This window comes from Paraphaeosphaeria sporulosa (genome assembly GCF_001642045.1).
Source record: "Paraphaeosphaeria sporulosa strain AP3s5-JAC2a unplaced genomic scaffold CC84scaffold_1, whole genome shotgun sequence".
NCBI classification, from domain to species: Eukaryota; Fungi; Ascomycota; class Dothideomycetes; order Pleosporales; family Didymosphaeriaceae; genus Paraphaeosphaeria; species Paraphaeosphaeria sporulosa.
Window position 1 is genome coordinate 519,875 of NW_017253360.1, and position 20,617 is coordinate 540,491.

At 52.7% G+C, this 20,617-nt stretch overlaps 9 protein-coding genes across 9 annotated transcripts; 6 read left to right on the plus strand and 3 right to left on the minus strand.

The window, feature by feature from the left end:
* Positions 1 to 1,274: 1,274 nt before the first annotated feature.
* On the plus strand, positions 1,275 to 2,691 carry CC84DRAFT_1158869 (uncharacterized protein). The gene has a single exon (XM_018177085.1). It carries the CDS (start codon positions 1,371 to 1,373, stop codon positions 2,307 to 2,309), a length of 939 nt encoding a protein of 312 aa, XP_018041682.1. The 5' UTR covers positions 1,275 to 1,370; the 3' UTR covers positions 2,310 to 2,691.
* Positions 2,460 to 2,996, plus strand: CC84DRAFT_8366 (uncharacterized protein). The gene has a single exon (XM_018187603.1). It carries the CDS (start codon positions 2,609 to 2,611, stop codon positions 2,894 to 2,896), a length of 288 nt encoding a protein of 95 aa, XP_018041683.1. The 5' UTR covers positions 2,460 to 2,608; the 3' UTR covers positions 2,897 to 2,996.
* A 962-nt stretch (positions 2,997 to 3,958) lies between these two features.
* Positions 3,959 to 4,793, plus strand: CC84DRAFT_1132995 (acyl-CoA N-acyltransferase; the record flags this gene model as incomplete). The annotated part of the gene is made up of 2 exons (XM_018175957.1): positions 3,959 to 4,053; positions 4,188 to 4,793. The coding sequence occupies exons 1-2, from the start codon at positions 3,991 to 3,993 to the stop codon at positions 4,791 to 4,793; spliced, it is 669 nt and encodes a 222-aa protein (XP_018041684.1). The 5' UTR covers positions 3,959 to 3,990.
* A 230-nt stretch (positions 4,794 to 5,023) lies between these two features.
* CC84DRAFT_8385 (alcohol oxidase p68) lies at positions 5,024 to 8,008 on the minus strand. The gene is made up of 13 exons (XM_018187607.1): positions 7,787 to 8,008; positions 7,686 to 7,732; positions 7,600 to 7,634; positions 7,518 to 7,552; positions 7,298 to 7,352; positions 6,994 to 7,249; positions 6,408 to 6,941; positions 6,096 to 6,360; positions 6,014 to 6,042; positions 5,819 to 5,963; positions 5,445 to 5,762; positions 5,248 to 5,396; positions 5,024 to 5,191 (listed from the first exon to the last, which is right to left on the minus strand). Exons 2-13 carry the CDS (start codon positions 7,701 to 7,703, stop codon positions 5,033 to 5,035), a joined length of 1,998 nt encoding a protein of 665 aa, XP_018041685.1. The 5' UTR covers positions 7,704 to 7,732; positions 7,787 to 8,008; the 3' UTR covers positions 5,024 to 5,032.
* Positions 8,009 to 9,032: 1,024 nt separating this feature from the next.
* CC84DRAFT_1158872 (alternative oxidase-like protein) lies at positions 9,033 to 10,863 on the minus strand. Its single transcript, XM_018177086.1, has 6 exons — positions 10,291 to 10,863; positions 9,927 to 10,239; positions 9,785 to 9,879; positions 9,488 to 9,730; positions 9,396 to 9,438; positions 9,033 to 9,342 (listed from the first exon to the last, which is right to left on the minus strand). The coding sequence occupies exons 1-6, from the start codon at positions 10,547 to 10,549 to the stop codon at positions 9,213 to 9,215; spliced, it is 1,083 nt and encodes a 360-aa protein (XP_018041686.1). The 5' UTR covers positions 10,550 to 10,863; the 3' UTR covers positions 9,033 to 9,212.
* Positions 10,864 to 11,276: 413 nt separating this feature from the next.
* CC84DRAFT_1158874 (Acylphosphatase) lies at positions 11,277 to 12,477 on the minus strand. Its single transcript, XM_018177087.1, has 5 exons — positions 12,137 to 12,477; positions 12,061 to 12,091; positions 11,997 to 12,009; positions 11,877 to 11,946; positions 11,277 to 11,831 (listed from the first exon to the last, which is right to left on the minus strand). Exons 1-5 carry the CDS (start codon positions 12,149 to 12,151, stop codon positions 11,685 to 11,687), a joined length of 276 nt encoding a protein of 91 aa, XP_018041687.1. The 5' UTR covers positions 12,152 to 12,477; the 3' UTR covers positions 11,277 to 11,684.
* Positions 12,368 to 14,539, plus strand: CC84DRAFT_1158875 (uncharacterized protein). The gene has a single exon (XM_018177088.1). It carries the CDS (start codon positions 12,731 to 12,733, stop codon positions 14,240 to 14,242), a length of 1,512 nt encoding a protein of 503 aa, XP_018041688.1. The 5' UTR covers positions 12,368 to 12,730; the 3' UTR covers positions 14,243 to 14,539.
* A 698-nt stretch (positions 14,540 to 15,237) lies between these two features.
* On the plus strand, positions 15,238 to 18,826 carry CC84DRAFT_1158876 (KAR9-domain-containing protein). The gene has a single exon (XM_018177089.1). The coding sequence runs from the start codon at positions 15,306 to 15,308 to the stop codon at positions 18,405 to 18,407; it is 3,102 nt and encodes a 1,033-aa protein (XP_018041689.1). The 5' UTR covers positions 15,238 to 15,305; the 3' UTR covers positions 18,408 to 18,826.
* A 424-nt stretch (positions 18,827 to 19,250) lies between these two features.
* Positions 19,251 to 20,416, plus strand: CC84DRAFT_1210990 (uncharacterized protein; the record flags this gene model as incomplete). Its single annotated transcript, XM_018182338.1, has 5 exons — positions 19,251 to 19,372; positions 19,424 to 19,719; positions 19,769 to 20,087; positions 20,140 to 20,251; positions 20,306 to 20,416. The coding sequence occupies 5 exons, from the start codon at positions 19,251 to 19,253 to the stop codon at positions 20,414 to 20,416; spliced, it is 960 nt and encodes a 319-aa protein (XP_018041690.1).
* Positions 20,417 to 20,617: the final 201 nt, after the last annotated feature.

Sequence of the window (20,617 nt, forward strand, 5' to 3'; positions counted from 1 at the left end):
TGACCGTCTGATATCGGAAGAAAACGAAACCACTAAGCTTAATCGGGAACGGTGACATCACATAGAGGGTCGTCAATGGAAGCTCACGATGCTCGACTCCAACGTAATTCGCAAGATTGACACGTTTGATCCGGATAGCTCACTGTTTCGGGATCAATGCATGGTGCATGGTGCTGGTAATATCAACTTGAAAGGAGCTAGTTGAAAGAAGCGACACATGCAGAGGGGAACAAGAACATTCACCCTCTTACCGAGCATTCAGCCCGACAAGCTGTGCATACTCTTCGCCTGTGTTATAGTCCTCCTATTCTTTATTGGACCCGTTGATGAAGAGGAATTTATGGGAGAATCTTCGCCATAGATCTTCGCGATATATCGCGCACCTGATTCAAAGACGGGAACCAAAGCCATGGTTTCCCTCGTTGCCATGGTGATGTTTCTCGCAATGTTCAACGCCCTCGCTTCGGTATCACGTCTCGTTTGGATTTTCGCTCGCGACAACGGGTAACCATTCTCGGAAGTCTTCGCGTACGCGAGTCCCTTGGGCTGTGTTTCCCGTCAATAGTTGTAACAATTCTCAGATACACACCAGGCTCAAGCGAACTTTGAACGCCCTCCTCCTTGCCGCCATGACAACATGTCTTTTTCTGATTTACATCGCCTGCCAATTAGGTATGATGACGTCATAAGCAAGTCGTGATATCTCTGCCTTTCAGCGATTAGCAGTGTCTCGTACTAAACTTGTACATAAGTAGTGAAAAGTACACGGCGCCCTCCTGACAGTTGCTATGTCGTTCGTCCTCGAATGCTACTCCTGCATAAGTAATCTTGGGAGCATTAAGTAGCGATTATCCTGATGCAGTTGGTGTTTCAGGCATGTACAAAAGCTAATAATCTAAATTCACAAGGGACTACCGGCATCGGTAGTGTAGTTGGGGTATTTTAAATATCCTTAGAAGAATTGTTAGAAGCGGAATCAGGGCTAGCTGACGATGCTTCACGCGAACTTAGGAATTCACTAACATCCTTTCTCTAAATACTGCGAGGTGACTCAACCCTTCCTACGGGCACGCGATCGATAGGCTACAAGTTTGATCTCGAATCAATCTCTAGGATGAACAACAATACTTTGTAGTTAGACGACGGCAATGCGGTCGCTAGGCACCCAATCCCAGCTAGGCATCTCGTGATGGACCTATCGCAACAACTTCGCAGCTTCGACCGCAAATCGCTTATTTGCCATTTTATAAAGCGCGAAGCAGCTTTTGACACAATCCCGCGGTCTGCACCTGGACAACAGCGCCCTACGCTCAGCCTGATTTGTCTTTCCGCGATCGCAACAAAACTCAGCTACCCACACCACGTAGAAGATGGCCACATCGACGCAGCCGTCATCCCTCTTCTTCAGAATTCCCCTCGAGATCCGGGAACAAATATACCACCACGTGTTTCTCTACTCTCGCTGCATGCACGCTGCGTTCCCGACCCAGCCTCGATCATCCACAGCATCACAACCACATCTCAACGATATCACGCTGCGCTATCGGCTACCAGACCCCAATTGCAGGGAACAGCGCTATGCTTCCGGCTACGAGCATCTACAGATAGATTGGATCATGTCATGCAAAGCGATCTTCTCCGAAGCCTTGGAGCAGTTCACGCGCAACGCAGAATGGGTCGTTTGTGGGATCGAAGGCGTCATATGTCGGAGCTGCAAACATTGCTCGTCCGAAGGGAGGCGAACAAGTGCGATCAAGAGACATTGGACAACACGGATTCCCGTAAATTCAGCGCGTATTCGCAAGATGGAAGTTAATGTTGACAACCTGACTAACTTTGAAACACCCAAACGATACGAGCACTGGGATGAATACGATGGCATAGACACTACCGAGCAACTGAAGGCGCTGAGTGAGGTCATGCGCGCTGCCCACATGCAGCTGGATACGCTGAGATTCGTTGGAAACAGTTACCAGCTCCGCGGTACTGGTAAGAGGAAGACGAAGCCTAGCATCTGGACGTCTGGCTCAGAACAAACAATAAACATTATGCAACAACTCATATCTTTTTTCGACGGTATCAAAGTGGACAGGTGGGAACTTGGTATTGTCGATATGCCGCGTTGGACTTGTTGGGTATTGTTTGAATGGGTTGATAGCGAGGGATTGAGGATCATCAGAAACGAAGGGCGTCAGAAAGCGACAGATCCGAGGCCTGAGGAGGATCTGTTGAATTTGTTGCCGCCTGGGTGGGTGTTGAAGATTCCTACGTGCGGAGACGAGGACTGCGATGACTGTAATCCGCTTTGAGGGACTATCAGGAACATAATGGTGTAATCATTCCTACTCCTTCGATGTATTCAGAAATTCCGACAACAAAATAAGGACCAGGGGGATACAGAGGTCGATGAAAAGCCACCAAGCTGCACCGAAGCTTGCCACCCAGTCAATTGGAATAAGGCACTATGACACACGGTAAGACATCCCATGCATTAGATATCAAGATGAGCTCTTGGGCGAAGGGGACTGCTATAATTTCGACTTCGGTGGCGCACTGGCGAAGCCAGAAGCAGTAAGGCGATCTAAGTTCGACGGCTAGGAAGTTTAGCATGTCTCATGCCCAAGTCCTAAAAGGGGAACTCGCCGCTGCGGTGTGTCTGGCAGAAGGGTTTCTGAGAGCTTTGTGCAAAGAGGAAACTTTCACGCGGTTTGCGCAGAGCGTAGTTAGAGAAGGCAGCCTCCAAGCATACTGCCAGCGTTGCTACCCCGAGACGGTTCCTTCTTCGATCTCTTTCGGTGAATCATCTGGCCTATGGCGCTTTCCCGAAAATAGTATCTTCCTCCCTATAGATCTTCCTCCACTCGGGCGTGGATCTGCTTCTCGATCCTTGTACTAGAATGCCCACAAGAGGAAGACTACAGATAATGCAAAGCTGATGGGAACTATGCTAATGCTAGTATTAGTGTCTTTCAGGTTTGACATTTTATCCTGAACACACACCTGTAAGTAGAACTTCTTCCTACATGCACTGGGAAGCCGTCTCCAAGTTCGCTGGTATTCCTTCCGAATATAGAGCTGATCAGGCTTAAAGGAACCTATGAAACAAGGTGTCAGGCGGCACTTGGGCCTCAGATGGACTAAAAGACCAACAGAATGGTCACTATCGTGAACAAGAGCACTTGTGATGGGGTGCTTCTGCGCGCATAAATTGTTAGTCAATTCAGTAATACAGCTAAAGCTTCGACATTCTGAAGCTGACCATACTCACTATGACGGGCCCGTATCAAGTACGAGCACTCTCTCACACACAGTCAATGCAAATACTATCTGCTTGTCGCACCATACAGTTCAATCATTCCAATATCTCGCCTCGCGCCGGTATTTGTGGCATCTTTCGAGTTTATACATGTAACAAGTAGGTTGAATTCTGCAGGCTAAGTCACGAGAAGCAGCGAAGGACGGCATCCATTCGATATGTGACGCTGAATTGCGCTTAAGCTGGATCAATAGCAGCACCCCGCCGGTGATGCTCATCTCTTATCAGCTTACATAGGGCATACCGTACTCGCCACGACCTCCAGAGACCCAAAACTTGGGACTCTATCAAGTAAGTGTAGCTACGCGCCGTAACGGCTGCGAACTTTTCATTCCAGACGAGGGCAGCCGCCCTATTCGTGCCGTAAAATGAACCTTTCTCTCCTGGTGGTTTCACCCCACAGCCACTGACATTGAATACTAGACTTTGTGGCTACACAACGTTGGGATATTCTGTGAAGGCGTGCTCTAAAAATCCAGTTTCTTGTGGCAGCAGCCCCTGTGCTCTGCGATAAGGCCAGGAACGCCGAAGCCCACATGCACTGTTGGGAGGAAGCAGGGGCGCTTCCCCGCACTTGCTCACAGCCCGCCCCCACCATGCAATCTTTCCGTACTACACTTTGTACTTTATCCGTCTCCACAGAGCTTCACGACCCATCCCTTCTTAAAATCACTATGGCAACACCGTACGTTCGTCCCTTCAATTTCGATACGGATCACTCCGCTGGTCTACACGTTGTACGTGTCCAATATCCCTCAACAGAGTGCGCAGCCCACCTCCTCCCCCTAAAACGCACCGGGCCACCGCCACAAACAATCACTTGCAATCTTTGAATACTTTCCAGCACCCGAACTAACCTTCTTCCCCCAAGTTCCTCACCACCCTTGACCCCTCCGTATCCCACGAACCCGCCCGCACGATCGGCTCCTACCTCTGGTACAAAGCCTACGTCTACCTGACCCCCAATACCTGCTTTGTCCTCGACAACGGCGCCGGACGCGCCGTAGGCTACATCATCGGCACACCAGACACAGCCGCCTTCGCACAGCGCTGGCGCGAAACCTTTACCCCAATCGTTGATCCGGAACTGGTCCCGCCGCCAGGTATAGAGACGAATGATCCAGCCATGGAAACTGCGCTCGTGAAAGGGCTTAGAGAAGAAGTCCATTCCGGAGAATGCAGCATGCTCCTCTCCCACCCCTCCCTCCTTTCCACCTACCCAGCCCACCTACACATCGACATCTTACCCGAGTTCACGGGGCAGGGTTGGGGCCAAAAGCTCATGTCTGCTTTCCTTCCCGCTATCAAGGAACTAGGAGCCGGAGGCGTGCATCTCGGCATGGTTGCCACAAACGCCGGGGCGCGGAGGTTTTACGAGAGGCTAGGCTTCGAACTGTGTGGGGAGGTTATGGATGGCGGGGTGAGTGGGGAGGTGGGCAGGGATGGAGGAGCGGTGTGCTTGATGAGGAGACTTTGAGACGGAAAGATGAGGATGGGATACCCATGCAGATTCACTTTGTTAGGTAAGTATGTGTCATGTACAGCTGTCAACGCTTGTGCATGTTTTGTTGGTTTGTACTGTTTGAGTATGAGAACATGCCCGAATAGCACCGCTCCGACGCCTGCCTGCCGCGTAAAGAGTGAAAGAGGGAGATCCCCGTCGACCATTCTGACTTGCATCTGCCTTCGCATCGTGTGATTCGATCTGAAAACTATCTACAGCCTCGACAAGCCGGTGATCTCGCGCGGCGCGTGGTACGTTGGAACCTTCATGTCGAGCGCGGAGCCAGAGTAACCCAGGTCCTCGGCGGTGAGAACAGCGCACTTCTCGCCAATGAGCAGCGCGGTGGAGTAGGTGTTGCAGCCGACGTTGTCCTAGAAGATATAAGTTAGCCAAGTCCTCGAACTACCACGGTTGCGCGAAGACGTACTGGACAGATGGACAGATCCGCAACCTTGAGGTTCTTCACGCCATGTACATTGAGGCGTTCATCGAGTACGCCGTGCTTGACGATTGAGTTGCCCTCCTTGGGTGCCATAGAGCAGGTGCCTAGAGAGTGCCATGTAGTCTCAACGTGACCTGATTGCTGTTAGTGAGTAAAACTTCTGTGGGATTCAATGCGCGTACGTTTCGTCCAGTCCTCGATGTGTTTAATATCCTCATTTGTGTACTTTAGATCCTCCAGGACGTGCTGACAATTGGAATTGAGGAACGTAGGTTCCGGATCGCGGCCCTTCTCGACAGGCATGCTCCACGAGCCATGCTGAATACCGGCGGTGAGGTTTCCAGGGAGGGCGTACGCATTCGTAGTAGCCAGATCCAGGTCTTTGGCTCGAGCAGGGCTGTCAAATGAGTAAAATGGATGCATGGCCTGAACCTCCCCGGCGTAGGCGTCCATACGTCGTGCCGTCTCGCGGGACTTGATGTAGCCCCAGACCATGGGCGCTGTCAATCACATATTAGCCAGCGGAAAACATCATGTGTGTATCGCATATACGCACCCATATCTCGCTTGTCATTCATGAAGCCTGCATCGAAGTCGGGTGCCTCGTAAGGATTTGGCGATACAATATGCGTCGATCCACGAGAGAACGGATACTCCAGGAAATGGAACATGGTGAAGAACTTGCCCGGTGGCATGAGCATCTGGTGTGTGTCAGCGTAAAGTACTGACCACAAGACATGGAGGTGCTTACATGGTCACCGAACCATCCGGCGATGACAGCTGCGAACACGTTAGCGATAGGCGACGGGTAATGGGTATGAGAGATAGCTTACAGTAGTGCATGACCGGCTTGTCTGGCTTATTCTTGAAGTAGCTGTCCCAGCCCGATCTGAATTCCTTGCAAGGCCAGGAGTCCATCGCCTTCAGCTCCTCCTCGGTAGGCCTGATCTTCACCCCGGCTTCGATGCCGTTAGTCGCCAATGGCCCAGTGCCGTTGAGGTTCCATTGTTGGAAGACTGCCTCCTGCGTTTTCGGGTCGCCCCGAACGAAGTCATCAAACGACTCGACGTGCGGCTTAGCGCGGAAGACGGAGAAGGTCTAAAAGTCATTAGCTTGCTTCCTTCCGACTGCGTGCAAACACATACCAAGTAGTGGTCTTGGAAGTTTAATCCCACACCGGGAAGGTCAACTAACGGCTTCACGCCAGCCTTGCGGAGCTTCTCGGGGTCACCAATACCGCTTCGCTGAAGGATCAAGGGCGAGCTAAGAGTACCACCGGACACGATGATCTGCTTTCGAGCTCTGTAGATCTTGCTGTGCTTCTGATTAGGGTGAAGTGGCTTGGTTGGTACGGTCTGTACTCCGACCGCCTTGCCACCCTCAAGAATAACCTTGTCGACCTTAGTGTTGACAGCCAAGTGCAGGTTCTGGTGGACAGCGCGAGTGCTGTGGATATACCCATGGGCAGAGTCGCTTCGACGTCCGGTATCGCGGTTGATCCACTTCAGCCAATGCTCGGCACCATGACCAGTGACCAGGTCTTGGAGATCGTCCGTGGTCGGAATACCCTGAGACTCGGAAGCGCGTAGGAAATCCTCTTTGATAGGGTACGTGTAATTTCCGAATGAGACCTTGATGGGGCCCTCGAAGCCGTGTATGTCTCGGTTGTTGCATGAACGCTGCCGGCATCGTCAGCAGCTGCTCAGATTTCGATAAGAATGATCAACTTACTTGGTACGTCTCGTGTTTCTTCATCAATGGAATGAGCTCCTTGGTGGTCCAACCCTTTGCTTGGAAATCATCGTAGTCTGAGGCAGACGCACGAGTGTACATCATGAAGTTGATTGAACTGCCGCCACCCAAGATGTGAGCGCAGGGTACAACAGCTCGACGTCCATCGAGCCATTCTGAGGGCCGTGAGTAGTAGAAGGAGGCAGTCTTGCTGTCAAGCTTCATATTACGGGGGTAGATCCCCGGTCGAAAAACCCTGGTAAGGTCAGCAATGTCGTTCATGTGTACCTAAAGATGCACTAACCATGGGTTGTTCAGGTTGTTCTCTCCACCTTCGATAAGCAGGACCTGGAGATTATCTGTACAGTAGGGCTTAATTTGTGATTCAAGGGCTTCATTGATGGATCAGGGCATATCAGCTTGCTCTTATGCAAGAGATCTTGCGGCGATAACGACGTAGACCGCATAGAAAGGGAATCATGACGTCCACGAAGCTACGGAGGAAAACATGTGGTCGAACTCACGGTCAAGGTTGGCCAATCGTCCAGCGACGACACATCTGTGACCAATGAGTACAGCTCAAGCCATTGGGGAAGCAATACTGACCCACAAGACCCTCCACCACAAACAATGATATCGACCTAAAGTGAGATAAGTCATTAGATCGTACAATCATTGATAGATGCTGTTACCTCGTCTGGAATCGTCATCTTGTCGTCAAACTGTCACTATGAGGACACTGCTCAGGGTTCAGAGAGTTACCACAAGAGAATCTGAATTCAATTGGGCTCACAGATGAATAGAATTGGCGCGCTGTCCTTCTTAAGCTCCGCAGACCCCGCATTGAGAGGGCGTCGGTTCCAAGAAGCTCTGACATATTGGTCTGGACAGCGCCAATCCTGTCAGCGTAGGCCTTCGATTCCTTGGCTGTATCTCCATACATTGGGCGTGGCTGTGCCACTCGCGTCCTAGCTTGATACCATCAACGTCGGCAAGTACCCTCGAGCGAATGTCCTGTGAAACGGATGTGGGCTGATATTCGGTCCGCGTGATTGCCATCCAGCGGATCCGCAACGACTGTGCATCTGTAGAGAGGGCCCTCGCTCATGATTGGCGTAAGCAGGCGGGTATCAAGGATGTTTCCCGGGGCTGTGGTAGCATGTTATGCCCTGATTCAGCGGTTCAATAGGACTTGCAGGTGTAAAGCGGAGAGGCACAGTCCCAATTCTCCACCTAAGAGCTGCAAGGCGCTACAGAGCAAGGTCCATGCAGCTGGTACGTACGTCACTGCCTATCTACTCGTTCGTAGGTTGTATGGCAGCGAAGAGCGACAACTCGAACCCTAAATCGTTGGTAGAATCAAAAGCCGTAGGGACTCCTTTCCCGTCAACGCCACAACGGATTGCGAGCTCTAGGAGTAGAAATTTAATGCTCTCGATCGAGGGTTTGACATCCGATGAGATCTTTGATTTACGCGTCGTCAACCTTGCGATCGAAACATACCAGTAGCTTTGCGGGGTTAGTCTGACAAGGGGCTAAGTTGCCGTGCCGTCCGAGGATACGTAGGCGCCGGACGTAAACAGCTCTAGCAGCTTTCAAATTGGCACGAGTGTCTCACCGAAAGGATGTGGGGTGCAGTAGCTGCTGCGGAGAACGCTTGACCGAAGACGCGCCTATGCAAGGGTCGCTGGGCCGAAGGTTTAGCGAGCGGGGCCAGTTGAAAGTGCGGGGGTCGGACCGGACATCGAGGCAAGCTTGACAAGTTAGGGGTGTTTGTAGACCATTGAGGTTAAAGATGGGACGGTCCGGAATTTATGTAGGTCCTCGGCCTTAGCTTCTTCATTGTTTGTATGGGCTCAAAGACTGCCTGGTGCTCCGCGGTGTCCGTAGCTATGTTGTTCCCGTCAGCAGTGGACTTGCAGGTCGGACTAGATGCCTGCAACAAACTTCTTGGTCCCACATTGCTCTCAGCATACAAGACGTGGGGACCGGGGTCATCAAGACTCCTGTTGTTCACAAATTGACGAGGGCTCTTGAGGGCGAAGTTTTTATTCGAAGTATACATGTTGCTTTCCTAACACCCGATATGCAATGGGTATCCGATGATATCCGCCTTCCCTGAAAGAAGAAACGCCGTGCTGATGTTTTTGAGAGTGGACAAAAGAAAGAGAAAAAAAAGTACAAGGAACTAGTTAAAAGGAACAACTAGGCTTGTCAGTCTAGATGATATCGCTGCGTTCCCACCCCGTCGGTCGCTGGAACTTGAGGTCCTTGCGTGGATGGGGCCTCTCACTATCCTTGTATTCGCTGACGTAGGGGTTAGGGTCTTCCACCTGGTCGAGGTTGCCCCTACAAGCAGTCAGTACAATGCTCCTCGATGGCGTGAATTGAGTGAAGCTTACAGAGTATGGTTCACCTCACGGTGTTTGCTCTCGTCGGCGCGAACTGGGAATAGGTATTAGTGAATGTACGACCCAGAAGAATGGATACATACTGTAGAGGAGTAAGTCTCGCATGGATTGATGGCCTTCCGGCATGTTCCAGTAGTCTATTGCGATCTGTGGTGCCTGAAGCTTCTCCCATTTGGGAAGTCGCCCAGCATCCAGGTCCTTGAGCTGGCGTGTATACGTGATAACAGCTTCTTCTTCGAGGTAGCCGACGAAGCGATGCACTGTGCGAGGAGAAATCAGATACGCAAAGAAGAGGGCATTGCACCACACTCCTTGAGCGCCAAGGACTGAAAGAGTCAGTAAAGATCCCTTAGCATCGAAACTCACATCCTCGGGCTTACCCAGAAACCTCATGAACCAGCCCGGCTCACTCATCTTGAGGAAAGTCAGGAGGTGCATTCGCTCGTTGTAGCTTTCTTCGAGCAAACTCTCGATCCTAACGGCTGTCAGACACTGCGCCCTACGCACCCAAGTCGAGCTTACCATCCGTTGTCTCTCTTCATCCGTCGCATCGAATGGAGATGCCGGATCATACCAGCGACCATTCCAGGAACACCAGCAACCGATTCCAAAAACACATTCCGCATCATGTACTTCTCCTCTGTCATGGCATACTTCCTTCTCGCCGCTTCCGGGTCCTTTTCATTCAACGCAACAGCCTTGTCATGTTTGTATCCCGTTGCGAGATCCAGGCCCCATCGGAGGACCTTCACGGCGAGGAGCGCGACTCTATCGGAGCGTGTCTTGGCTTCGCGGTGAGCTACGATAACGCTTTCCATATCATTGTACGAGTACACTTTCACACGTCAGCGAGTTTCACTAGGTAGTCGGACCGAGTCAGATATACCAGGGTGTGGCCATGCTGACGGCGTCTTGCGGACTTTTTCAGTCTCTTTCTGGGGAAAGTACTCGTCGATCCTGGATGACCTGGACGTGTTGGAGAAGTGCCGTTGTGGTGCCGCGCTCAACTGAATATGATGGACGGCGACGAATGTCGGCCTCAGCCCAGCACCGGAGGCATTCAAGCAATTGAGGGTCTTGATGAATTGAGCAGAAGCCTGCCTTGAGGCCCTGGGTCCGTTTGCTGTTACTCTTGTACAGATCATAGGTGTAGGTAAGCTGTGGCGATGTTGGTAGGTATTGATAACAAGTTGTCAATGTGAGATTGGGTAACACGTTAAAGCTGAATAATAGCTGTAGCTGTAGTTGTGAATGAGAACTGGGAGCTGAAGCAACAATCGGGCTTTATATAATCAAGGTATCGTCGGGACGACAAAGCGTTTTAGGGGATCGATGACTTTTCGGGATCTCGTTCGATCCACCTTGCCAGTGCACGCGCCGCCGACATAAGCCTCGAACTATCTCATCATAGCGAACGGGATTCGTCGATAGAGCTAAAGGAAACCTGCGCTGGTCTCGTGCATTGGAGAGGCTGAGGTGTTGGTCGCGTATACGAAAACGATCCGGGACCGTTGCGGAATGTCCGCCAAGGTCGGAGCCATCCTTCGCAAGTCGCCGCCGCGGCGCCCCAAACAGATCAACAGCAGCGACGATGCAGTGAAGTGGTTAATGCCATTGGATGCTATACTTTGTATCATATCAAACATCCAAACATCGTAGTACACACATGACGAGGGAGTGTACATGATTGTCTAGAGGCTGTATGCGGCTGGAGTTTAGCTCGTAAAGCAGCCAATCGTTGGCCCCGAAAACTAATCGGGCGGTGTCTCGGTGTCTCGCCTTCTTACCCCCCACATAATCCCACATAATGTCGCCGACATCTATTCTGGTTGCCGATGAATTGGTTGCCGATTTAGTGCTGCCGTGAGACGTGCTGCCGAAATGGTTTCTTTTCGACAGACAAGAGCAGAATTGTCTCTTTACAGTGGTCGATAACCGATCTCCTACAGTGTGAACAATCATGCTGGCTAATCCCCCTATAGATCCACAAAAGTACAACAGAGTGAGTTGGCACAGGATGAGGTACGCGCCTACAATCCCACTTTCTGTGTCAGCCACTGTGCCTGGTAGAAACAAATCGACCACTTGCTGGTGCTGTCATTATCCTCATTGTGTACAAGTGCTTACTTATACCTCTGGATGCGGCTTTGTCATTCCAGAGTGTACAAATAGGTTCTGTGGAAGTGATGTTACACATGTATCAATTACTATCGTTGGCCGCAGTTCTTTCTCAATGGGGCTTGCGGGCGATATCGCAAATCGAAGCAGTCACCAAGCGGGTTACTTGACGTTGAAACCGCTCTCCCCAGACTTGGTCGCGATGTCATTTTGCTCTAAGCTGCTCACGCTAGCAGCGGAGGGCCCCTTGCTGAGATGCTGGATGAACTCTTTGAGTGCTTGGGATGAGCCTTGAGCTTCACCTTGCACCTGGATGGTTCAGACTGATACTTTGAGGCGATTCGAATATCATACCGTGCCATCTGATACATTGGTGACAAAGCCTGTGACCCCGAGACTGTGGGCTTTTTTGGTCGTGAATGATCTAAGTAGCAGGGTCAGCCATGGCCATGCTGCGGGAGCAGTTGTTCGCACCGGAAGTTCACGCCTGTGATGATTAGCCATAATTCTCACGATCTCAAGGCGAGGATATGCTTACCCTGCACCTCGCCATCAACCTTGAAAGAAATCTACTGCGGTTAGCACCATGGCCAGCTTGCTCTTAGGATACGAACTCGCTTGTCGGCCATTCTGATTGTGCTTACGAGGGACCGTTTAATGTAACAAGCTGCTTGTGTACAGTTGGATTTGCTGTCTTGTAGACTGTGTGTCGCGTCCACTGCAATATTGAGCGCAGGGCATCGACGTCATCGTGAACGCGCAGCACGTGACTTTGGTACGCAAGGACAAGCTAGACTCGAGGCAGCATGACCCCTGGCAGCTAACGGCGGGGACACCCGAGCTTCTCTCAGGGACTCGGAGTTTCACAGCGGGACAGAGTGTCAGAAAAGAGTGCATTTTCACTGCTTGAGTTTCCTGCGGCAAGCAACTTGGCGTTCGCACGCGTCAGCGCCGTGCGCACAGCTGCAGTTTGCTGATTGGGGGTGGGGCATATAGCTGGCTGGACCGGCGCGTTGTCGCGTCTCCTGAACGAGACAATTTACGAAACAATCTCCTGCCGTCGCTGCCTAGCAACCGCACCTTCCTCCACTTCATGGACTTCGGAGATGATCTGTAGCTGACTCCCCTGCATCACACTCAGACACACGACACTCCAACGACGCCTGCTGCCTGCACCTGTATAACCGCCACGCCGCCCGAAACTAGCCATGGAATCAACCCCCTCTCCTCCGCCCGAGCGCACGCTTTCGCCGGAGCCATGGGTGTCGCCGTCGCTTGCGCTGAACGCTGTGCCGCAGCTCGATCGCTCAGTATCGACAGCTTCTTCCGTATCGTCCGTCTCCGGCCGCTCGGCGAGCTCTAGGCTCTCTGACAGCGGCATACCTGGCAGGAGGCGGGGTTACATGCGACCAGAGGGAACAGAGTTCTCCCGATCTGCGAAGAACAGAGAGAGTGTCATGAACTTGGGCACCATAGCGCATCTGCAATACTACTTTGCCCGAACCGGCCTGCTGGACGAGGCCACTGGTAGAGTGGCAAAGAAGCGGAAGCATGGCTCGAGGACAGCAAGCGGGTCGGAGCGGCCGCTCTCAGACATCGAGGGAGATACGTCTGGACTCTCGCCCGGGACTATGGACACGCTGGGGGATGGCCTCGTGGAGTCTCCCATCGACGACAACGCATCCATGAGCTGGGATGACAACGAACCCGTTATGCTTCCACCTACCGTGAGCACATACAAAAGCACCCCAGTTTACGTACCTCCACCGCCCGACATGACGATTCTGCGCCGAGAATTACGCGAGTCGCTCACCGAATGCACGAAACACTTGCAAGAGCTTGAGAAGGGCCATAGCAATGGAACAGCGGCAGATGCGGGGTTTGGAGATGGAGCGGGAGGTCGACAGTCTGCAGAAACGCCTGGGTGGCACCAGATTCAAGGTTTAAATCTTCTCGACGTGGCCACGCTTGCAATCCGCGCGGCGAAGAACTACTACACCGCACACGAGAACCCTCAGCGACTCTACTCGATCAAATCAGAGCGCGTGATACGTAAAGAGCTCTACGACGTGCTTGAGGTGCTGAAACGCTTAGCTATACGCAACTTCGCCAACGGCGTGTCACCTGCAGAAACGGTCTGCATCAAAGAGTGGGTCGAAGACATCGGCACCCTGTTGGACACCGAGGAAGAGAAGGAGCGCGTGGAACAAGAAGAGCGGGAGAGCTGGTCATGGCGCGAGGGCGACTGGACTGGAAAAGAGAGAGAACGGGAGCTACTCTTCCTGAAGTCGTTCGATTCTGTGCCAGAGCCGCTCCCCGAGTGGACAAACCCAGAGAGCGCGGACCTGCCAACGCCCTTCTTAGCAACTCTCCAGAACGGACTGCGACTCATTCACCTGCACAACAGCATTGTGAAGAAGTCACCACGGCAGTTCGAAGAGATCAAGCAGTACCACACGGATACAGCAAAGCCGTATCGATGCGCTGACAATCTGCGCTACTGGGCTAAAGCGGCCGAGCTACGCTGGGATGTGAAGATGGAAATCGATGCCATGGGCATTGTCCAGGGCATCGACGCTGAAGCATGGCGGAACTTCGACGCCGCGCTCATGAAATGGAGCAAAGGCGTCCGCGAGGAGATTGTCAAGGAGTGGAAGCAACAGAAGAGCCAGGTCCGTGCACCAACTCTTCAGATCGACACCGATTTTGAGGTCTCGTAGCCAGATCTCGCATCATATCGGCCATCACATCATACCCCTACCCCTTCTCTGTCAATTTTTTCAGCACCACACCATTTATCAGAACGAGGCATCCGAGTTGACGAATTCTCTGGCTAGCGGTTGGGTTGGATACTGATACCACGTTTCTTACTCAGACTGAGACTAGCCAGTTTCATTTCTCTCAGTTTCCTTCTACCAGAGCGATACCACATCATCTGTGTTAGATACCCCATACCCCATCTGCTTACCAATACCAAGTTGCATTTATAGCACGTAGCAGACATGAACCGTCTGGCTGAATAGATTAATTCCATTACATGTCACATGTCAAGTTCCGGGACCTCATTACCAGCGCTATAGTACACAGTGGCTGCCGTTCAAACCCAGACCTTGAATACCTTGTCTGGTAGGAACTCACTGTACAATACCGTTGTAAAAGTATGATTTGGCAGTCTACCGCGAAGTTCCATAGCCACTGAAAGTACAGTCTTTACTGACACCCACTGTATTATGTACATACATACTCACAACCTATTCGCTTGCGTTGTGTGCTGCACGTCGCGTCGGCCTACTATAAGCAAGGGCAGTGTAATATAGTACACAGCTGCAGAGATGACGGCGTGCTGGTCAGGTACAGAGGTCCGTCATCCAAATAACGAACCGAGCATCTGTGCGGCGCCGATAGGAACGTTTGAGATTGAACGGGGCTGCTTCTGGAAGCCGGGGTTGGCATGCAATTTCGCGGCCAGGGGCTCGCCGCTCGATGAGCATTGACGCACTGTGAGACGCCACATATTCAGTTGCGACGAGAGAATGAGTAGCGCGCGGAGCGGTGATACGCGTGCCTCGATACCACTGGCAAAGGCGAGCGCTGCGGTGTACACTGTTGACTGTTGACAAACGTGTGCGACAAATAACAACGCACGGCGGGACAGACGCGCACCGGACGCGCCCCAGAAGCAATCAAAACGCTTTGCACAACATCACCCAGTGCATCATTCCCGCGAGCGACAGCGCCTGCAGTTCCTTCCGCAAGCGCAGTGTTCTTTCCTTAGCATGTTCAATGACCATCCTACCCACGCTGCCGCCGGCCCAACCCGACGCTCCCTCCCCGTCTGCTGTTGATGAGGTGGCAGCCCGCCGTGGCTCATCAACAACAGGTCCGCGCCTAGGATCGCCCGCTCGGTCCACAACATCTTCACCAAAACGCCCCGAGTCCGCCGCCGCCCTCGAGAGCACTACCAAGCTTGCCAGAAACGTGTCGCCGGGCCTGTTGGCCCGCATGAAATTCCTCAACCAGAACCAGGCACCAGAGGTTCCCCGTAGCGCCTTTACACCCGCGCATATTGGCAAAATCTCGGAGCGCAAGATCCGCGAGCTCGACGAGTTTCACCGCGACCGCCGCAGCTTTCACATCGAGCGCAGAGGCACTGCCTGGAGCGGTACGAGCAGCCAGGTCGGCACGCCCCTCATCCCGCAGTTGACGGGCGAGTCGGTTCCGGCGCTGGCCATGGACGCCAGCCCGCCCTCAAGCTTCGAAAGCAACCGCAGCAGCTTCGTGAGCACCAGCGACCGCGTCCTGCCCTCTGACTCGGAAGCCGGCGACCTGAACGAGGACCACCAGAAATACCGCCTCCCCGACATCACCAAAAGCAAGAGCCTCTCGCGCGCCGTCACCGAGACGGAGGCCAGCAGCGACACCGAGCTGGGCCGCCCACCCACGCCGCCGCCCAAGGACACACCACCCGTGCCAGAGGCCTCGGTGCTCGACAGCGAAAACGGCATCGATGTCGACGCCTACTTCCACCAGCGCCATTTCTCGCGCGCCAATTCCATCTACACCCTCTCGCGCGCAAGCTTCACCAACCAGATCCAGCAGTTGACCTCCATCAAGCTGCCACCACCCGACTCCCTCACCTCAGAAATCCGCGCGCTTCCTTCCTCAACGGCCGCTGGTCGGGCGTTACACAGCGCTGCCAATAGCATAAAGCAATGGATGGCCAAGGCAGCAGAGGTCCTCAGTGGGCTCGACGCCGAGGACGATGTGGAGTGGGCTGCTGCTGCTGGGCGTGAGGGACTGGAAGAGGTCGACGCTGCGATTGGCAAGTTCGAGGGATTGGTCAATGTATACATCACCGCCATTGAGGATCTTCAAAGCCGAGACGACATTGCTACCTTGCCAAACCGAGACCTCACCACGCTAGTGACTCAAATGGAAGAGGTGCTCAGCAACTGGTCCAAGATTAAGCAGACACTCAAGGGTATCAAATCGCAAGTGGAAATGGCCATGGAGTGGGAAGAGCTGTGGAACACTGTGCTAGGCGAGATTGGCATGGAGATTGAAAACCTTAGCCGGCTTGTTTTCGAGATGGAAGAACGGCGGCACCGTGCGATCAGCGATTCCGTTGCAGAGTCTGCAGAAACGTTCAACATTGCAGACTTGGAAACGATCGTGGAGGAGACTCCTCGCCAACAAAAACGCGAACACGCCCGGCTGCAGAGCAACCGGTTTAGTATGCCCACGCTCTCAATCATGTCACCTGTTTCACCTATTCCGCAAATTGAGCAGGAGAACTCGCGACTACTCGCATTGTTTGCGAAACTTCAGCCTCTACGCGCCTCCTTGGACTTCTTACCTATGCGTCTTCAGCACTTCCAGATGCGCGCAAGCAAACTGTTTCCTTCTGCGTGCGATGAGCTCACTAGGCGGAAGGAACAACTTGAGACACTGGAGAAGAAGCTCGAAGCTGATGCTGATGCTTTGAGAGAAGAGCTTGGCGAGGACAAATGGGTGCATAGCTTCCGACAGGCTGGCAGCAAAGCAATCGCCATGTATGACTCACTAATGAAGAGCATTCAGAGGCTACGACAGGTCATTGACGAGGGTGACGATGAGAAATTGGGCTCCCGCATGTCGACATACAAGGACAAGCGCGAGCACTACCCACCTTCGATGAAGCGGGTCCTGGAGCTGATCGATATTGAGATGAAGCACCGGTCAACCGTCAATGGCGAGATCCTGCGCATTCAGCAAGATGTTAGACAGAAGGTATCTGACTTGCAGATTCAGATGAAAGAGACAGACATGGTCATTGAAGAACTGACAGCCACGCGGAAGCTGCGCGATTCAGTGTCTACAGTTCTCTCGGCGCGCACTGAGGCATCATTGACAGGCTCTGCTTTAGACACGCCAAACAGTTCGCCTGCCTCAAGCGTCATCATGAGCCGGAAAAGCAGCGAATACGGCCGCATTACTCCAGTCGGGAAGACGTCGCGCCAGCCAAGTACATCTAGCACAAAGTCTTCTCTAACTGCAAGTCGTCGGTTGTCTAGTCTTCCAATGGCTACTGGTACTAGTGGACGCAAGACAATCTCATCGTCTCGGCTTGAGGCACTTGCTGCGCCCGTGCATCCTCCACGATCCATGTCTACTACTCCGACACGGCAGTTGCATTCGGCGACTCCATCATCCGAAAGACCCCGGTGGAACTCCAGCACCAACATGCGTGATACTGTAGTCGGGCACAACTTCAAACCCTTGTCATTGACGACCCCTTCACCGCATCGGAAGGACCCTACCACCCCTCTCAGGACTTTGAGGAGTGTATCTAGTCACTCTGCCATCCCTGTCCGTAGCCCTCTCAGCCAGGCTTCTGCGTTATCGCCTATTTCCTCGCGTCCTGCCTCCACTACGCCTGCGCAACAAGCCATCGGTCGACGTCCCTTGGCCAGCCCTATGCAGTCTCCCTCCACACCCGCTCGTGGCAAATCCGCTCTACAGACTACACCGAATTCATCGTTGTCGTCCTGCCGCACTCCAAACTCGACTCGCAGAGTGACAATTGCAGAAGAGGAGAGTGATAGCACTGCTACAGAGGAGAGTCCCATGGCTCGTCGCGCCTCGCGCCCAGCGAGTGCAATGACAAGCCGCCGTACGAGCATGTTGCCCACACCCAAGCAGCGCACTACCAGCGGTACAACCGTGCCGCAGATTACAACACCTGGAGGGCGCACCCACAGCAGGATGGGCAGCACCGAGGACGGACGTAGGAGCAAGCTTGGACTCGATGCAGGGCGCAAGAGTTCGCTCGGGCTGGCCAGTGGTCGCAAATCCAGTATGGACGGCCGTCAGTCGAGTTTGGATGAGCGCCCACGATGGAGGTAGATTCTCACTTTTCACGCCTAGTGCGATTTTCACGGCGGGTCGGCCACGCTTTCGCTTCCCCTCATATGGCTCCAGTAGCCCAGGCATCTTCTTCGCTTTTAGCAGTATGAGATTAATACCGACCGGTCCGTCAGTTTGAGTTCAGATTGCGAGCATCTCAGTGGGCTTCTGCCAGATCATTTGCAGAAGCTAGCAGCAGATTGGCGTTTTTTCCTTGAGGGGGAAATAGTATGCTATACCCAGGAGTTCTATATGGAGCGTTTGTGTTTTTTTGTTTTAGCGATATGGTCTGGTCGCAGATGTCGCGGCGCGCAGGAGCAGAGCGTGTCACCGCGTAAGGTTGGTGTCGATAGGAGATGGAGAGGCGGAGGCAAATGCAGGAGGCCGAGCACGCGTGATGTGACTAGATAGACTATGCTGTCAATAAAGCATGTTGAAGAAGATAGTGCATCTTGTGCGTCAGCTTGCCATGCCAATTCGAAGAGTCATTATCCAACAGGTTGAGGCGCGCTGAGCGTCTACGCAACTGCCTACTACCCGAGGAGACAAGAGATAAAGGATGTACTAGTACCATGCAGACATGGTGGGCTGGATTTCTTAAAGGTTCGACGTACTTCGAACTCTTTCTGTTTGGGGTTCTTCCGTGTTTGCATCGTTCCTTCCATAAATGATACCTCTATCGTCCGTCCTGCCCACCTCCACCCCGCCTTTTACGAATATCTTACTTCTCCACAGTGCTCTCGCTCTTCACTGCTTGTCAAGTCTGTTTCTCTGCGAGTCTCGTTGATTCGTCCTTCCTGCTCTTGCCACTATCCATTCGCTTTCACCAATACCTTGCACAACATGTTTGTACCAGTATTCGTGTCCGGACTTCTGCAGCTGCTAGCTGCGCCTGCCATCAGCGCCAAAGGGTTGGTCGAGGTAGCTAGTCTTGATGAGATCGGCGAGGATTACAACTGCCCTGGGTCAGTCTCTCTGGGCGTTTATACACAGATCACCTCACTGACCGGCCGTAGTGGAAACGTCCACTTCGTTGCGCATCCGGTCGATGTATTGCTCTATCAGAACCCCGATCTTTACCACGACGTCCGCACCTTTAAATGCACCACAGTGGTCATGCTCACGGCCGGCGATCGTGGCGTGAAAGACACCAATTCCACCGATTCACTTGAGCTAGGGCTCCAGGCATCATTTAACTTCATGGCGGGGGCACCGATAAACCAGACAGGCTGGGACAGCGTGAAGGTAATTTGCAGGGACGCGTTCATTACGCTTCGATACCCCAAGGATGCGAAGGGACTCTTGCTCATCTGTGCGTGCTATCAATCGAGCTTTGCATCACATGTGCTGACGAACGACAGACCTACGTTTCCCAGATGGCGGTTCCGACGGACAAGGCTACAAAGAGACGGGCCAGGTCTCGCTCAGGAAGCTGTATCAGAACCAGACCCGGAACATAACCTCGATCGACGGAGAGACGACTTATGACCTCAACAGACTGAAGCACTTGATCTCCACCATTCTTCAATGGAAGAGCCCGACCATTATCCGTACTTTGGACAACATAACGCCCATCGCCAACGATGGAGAATATACCGCGGAACATGCAGATCATTCAGTGTCTGCGCGAATTGTCCACGACGTGATCAAGGAATACAAGATCCCAGGGAACGTGACCAGGTATGCGCTTGGCTCTTAATAAAGATCACACAGACACCTGATTGGCTCTCAGCTATGGAGGCAACCTCATTCGGACCTTCGAACCGACGCTCGAAACGCAAACGGAAGACTTCTCAGTCAAAGTACGCGCTTACCTCGAGTACGCCCAATACGACAAAGACATGGTACGAGACTCTAACTTCACCCGCTCTCGCGGAAAGTTGCTAACAAGAAGGTAGTGCAAACTTTACAGCGAATGCTTCAAGAATGCAGGTCTTATGCCCAAAGAAGCCCCAGACGACGATAAGTACACGGTCCAGTATCTCAATCGGGAGTATTACGTTATCTAGTGATACCAGGTGTCAGCAACGAGGGTCAGATTTCCGACCAGCTCATGAGCTCGACGGTTCCATGCCTCTCGTATGTGTGATTATTTGAGCGACTTCGCACTGCGGGGCAACCCATTTACAATGCAAAGTGCTTACATGCACAGGTGCTATGTTTACAAGCAGATTAAGCGGGAATCTCGAAGACGAGGTCACGATATAAAG

Bases quoted from the DNA above. Each gene is read 5' to 3' on its own strand.
- CC84DRAFT_1158869 (XM_018177085.1), top strand. From the start codon at position 1,371: ATGGCCACATCGACGCAGCCGTCATCCCTCTTCTTCAGAATTCCCCTC.
- CC84DRAFT_8366 (XM_018187603.1), top strand. From the start codon at position 2,609: ATGTCTCATGCCCAAGTCCTAAAAGGGGAACTCGCCGCTGCGGTGTGT.
- CC84DRAFT_8385 (XM_018187607.1), bottom strand. The intron at 6,043-6,095 runs GTAAGCTATCTC...ACGTGTTCGCAG, and splicing joins CAAGCCGGTCATGCACTACT to CTGTCATCGCCGGATGGTTC. The intron at 5,763-5,818 runs GTGCGTATATGC...TGTGATTGACAG, and splicing joins GAATGACAAGCGAGATATGG to CGCCCATGGTCTGGGGCTAC.
- CC84DRAFT_1158872 (XM_018177086.1), bottom strand. From the start codon at position 10,549: ATGATCTGTACAAGAGTAACAGCAAACGGACCCAGGGCCTCAAGGCAG. The intron at 9,731-9,784 runs GTAAGCCCGAGG...TGACTCTTTCAG, and splicing joins CTGGTTCATGAGGTTTCTGG to TCCTTGGCGCTCAAGGAGTG. The intron at 9,439-9,487 runs GTATGTATCCAT...ACCTATTCCCAG, and splicing joins GCGAGACTTACTCCTCTACA to TTCGCGCCGACGAGAGCAAA.
- CC84DRAFT_1158874 (XM_018177087.1), bottom strand. The intron at 11,832-11,876 runs GTATGATATTCG...TGAACCATCCAG, and splicing joins CCAATGTATCAGATGGCACG to GTGCAAGGTGAAGCTCAAGG.
- CC84DRAFT_1158875 (XM_018177088.1), top strand. From the start codon at position 12,731: ATGGAATCAACCCCCTCTCCTCCGCCCGAGCGCACGCTTTCGCCGGAG.
- CC84DRAFT_1158876 (XM_018177089.1), top strand. From the start codon at position 15,306: ATGACCATCCTACCCACGCTGCCGCCGGCCCAACCCGACGCTCCCTCC.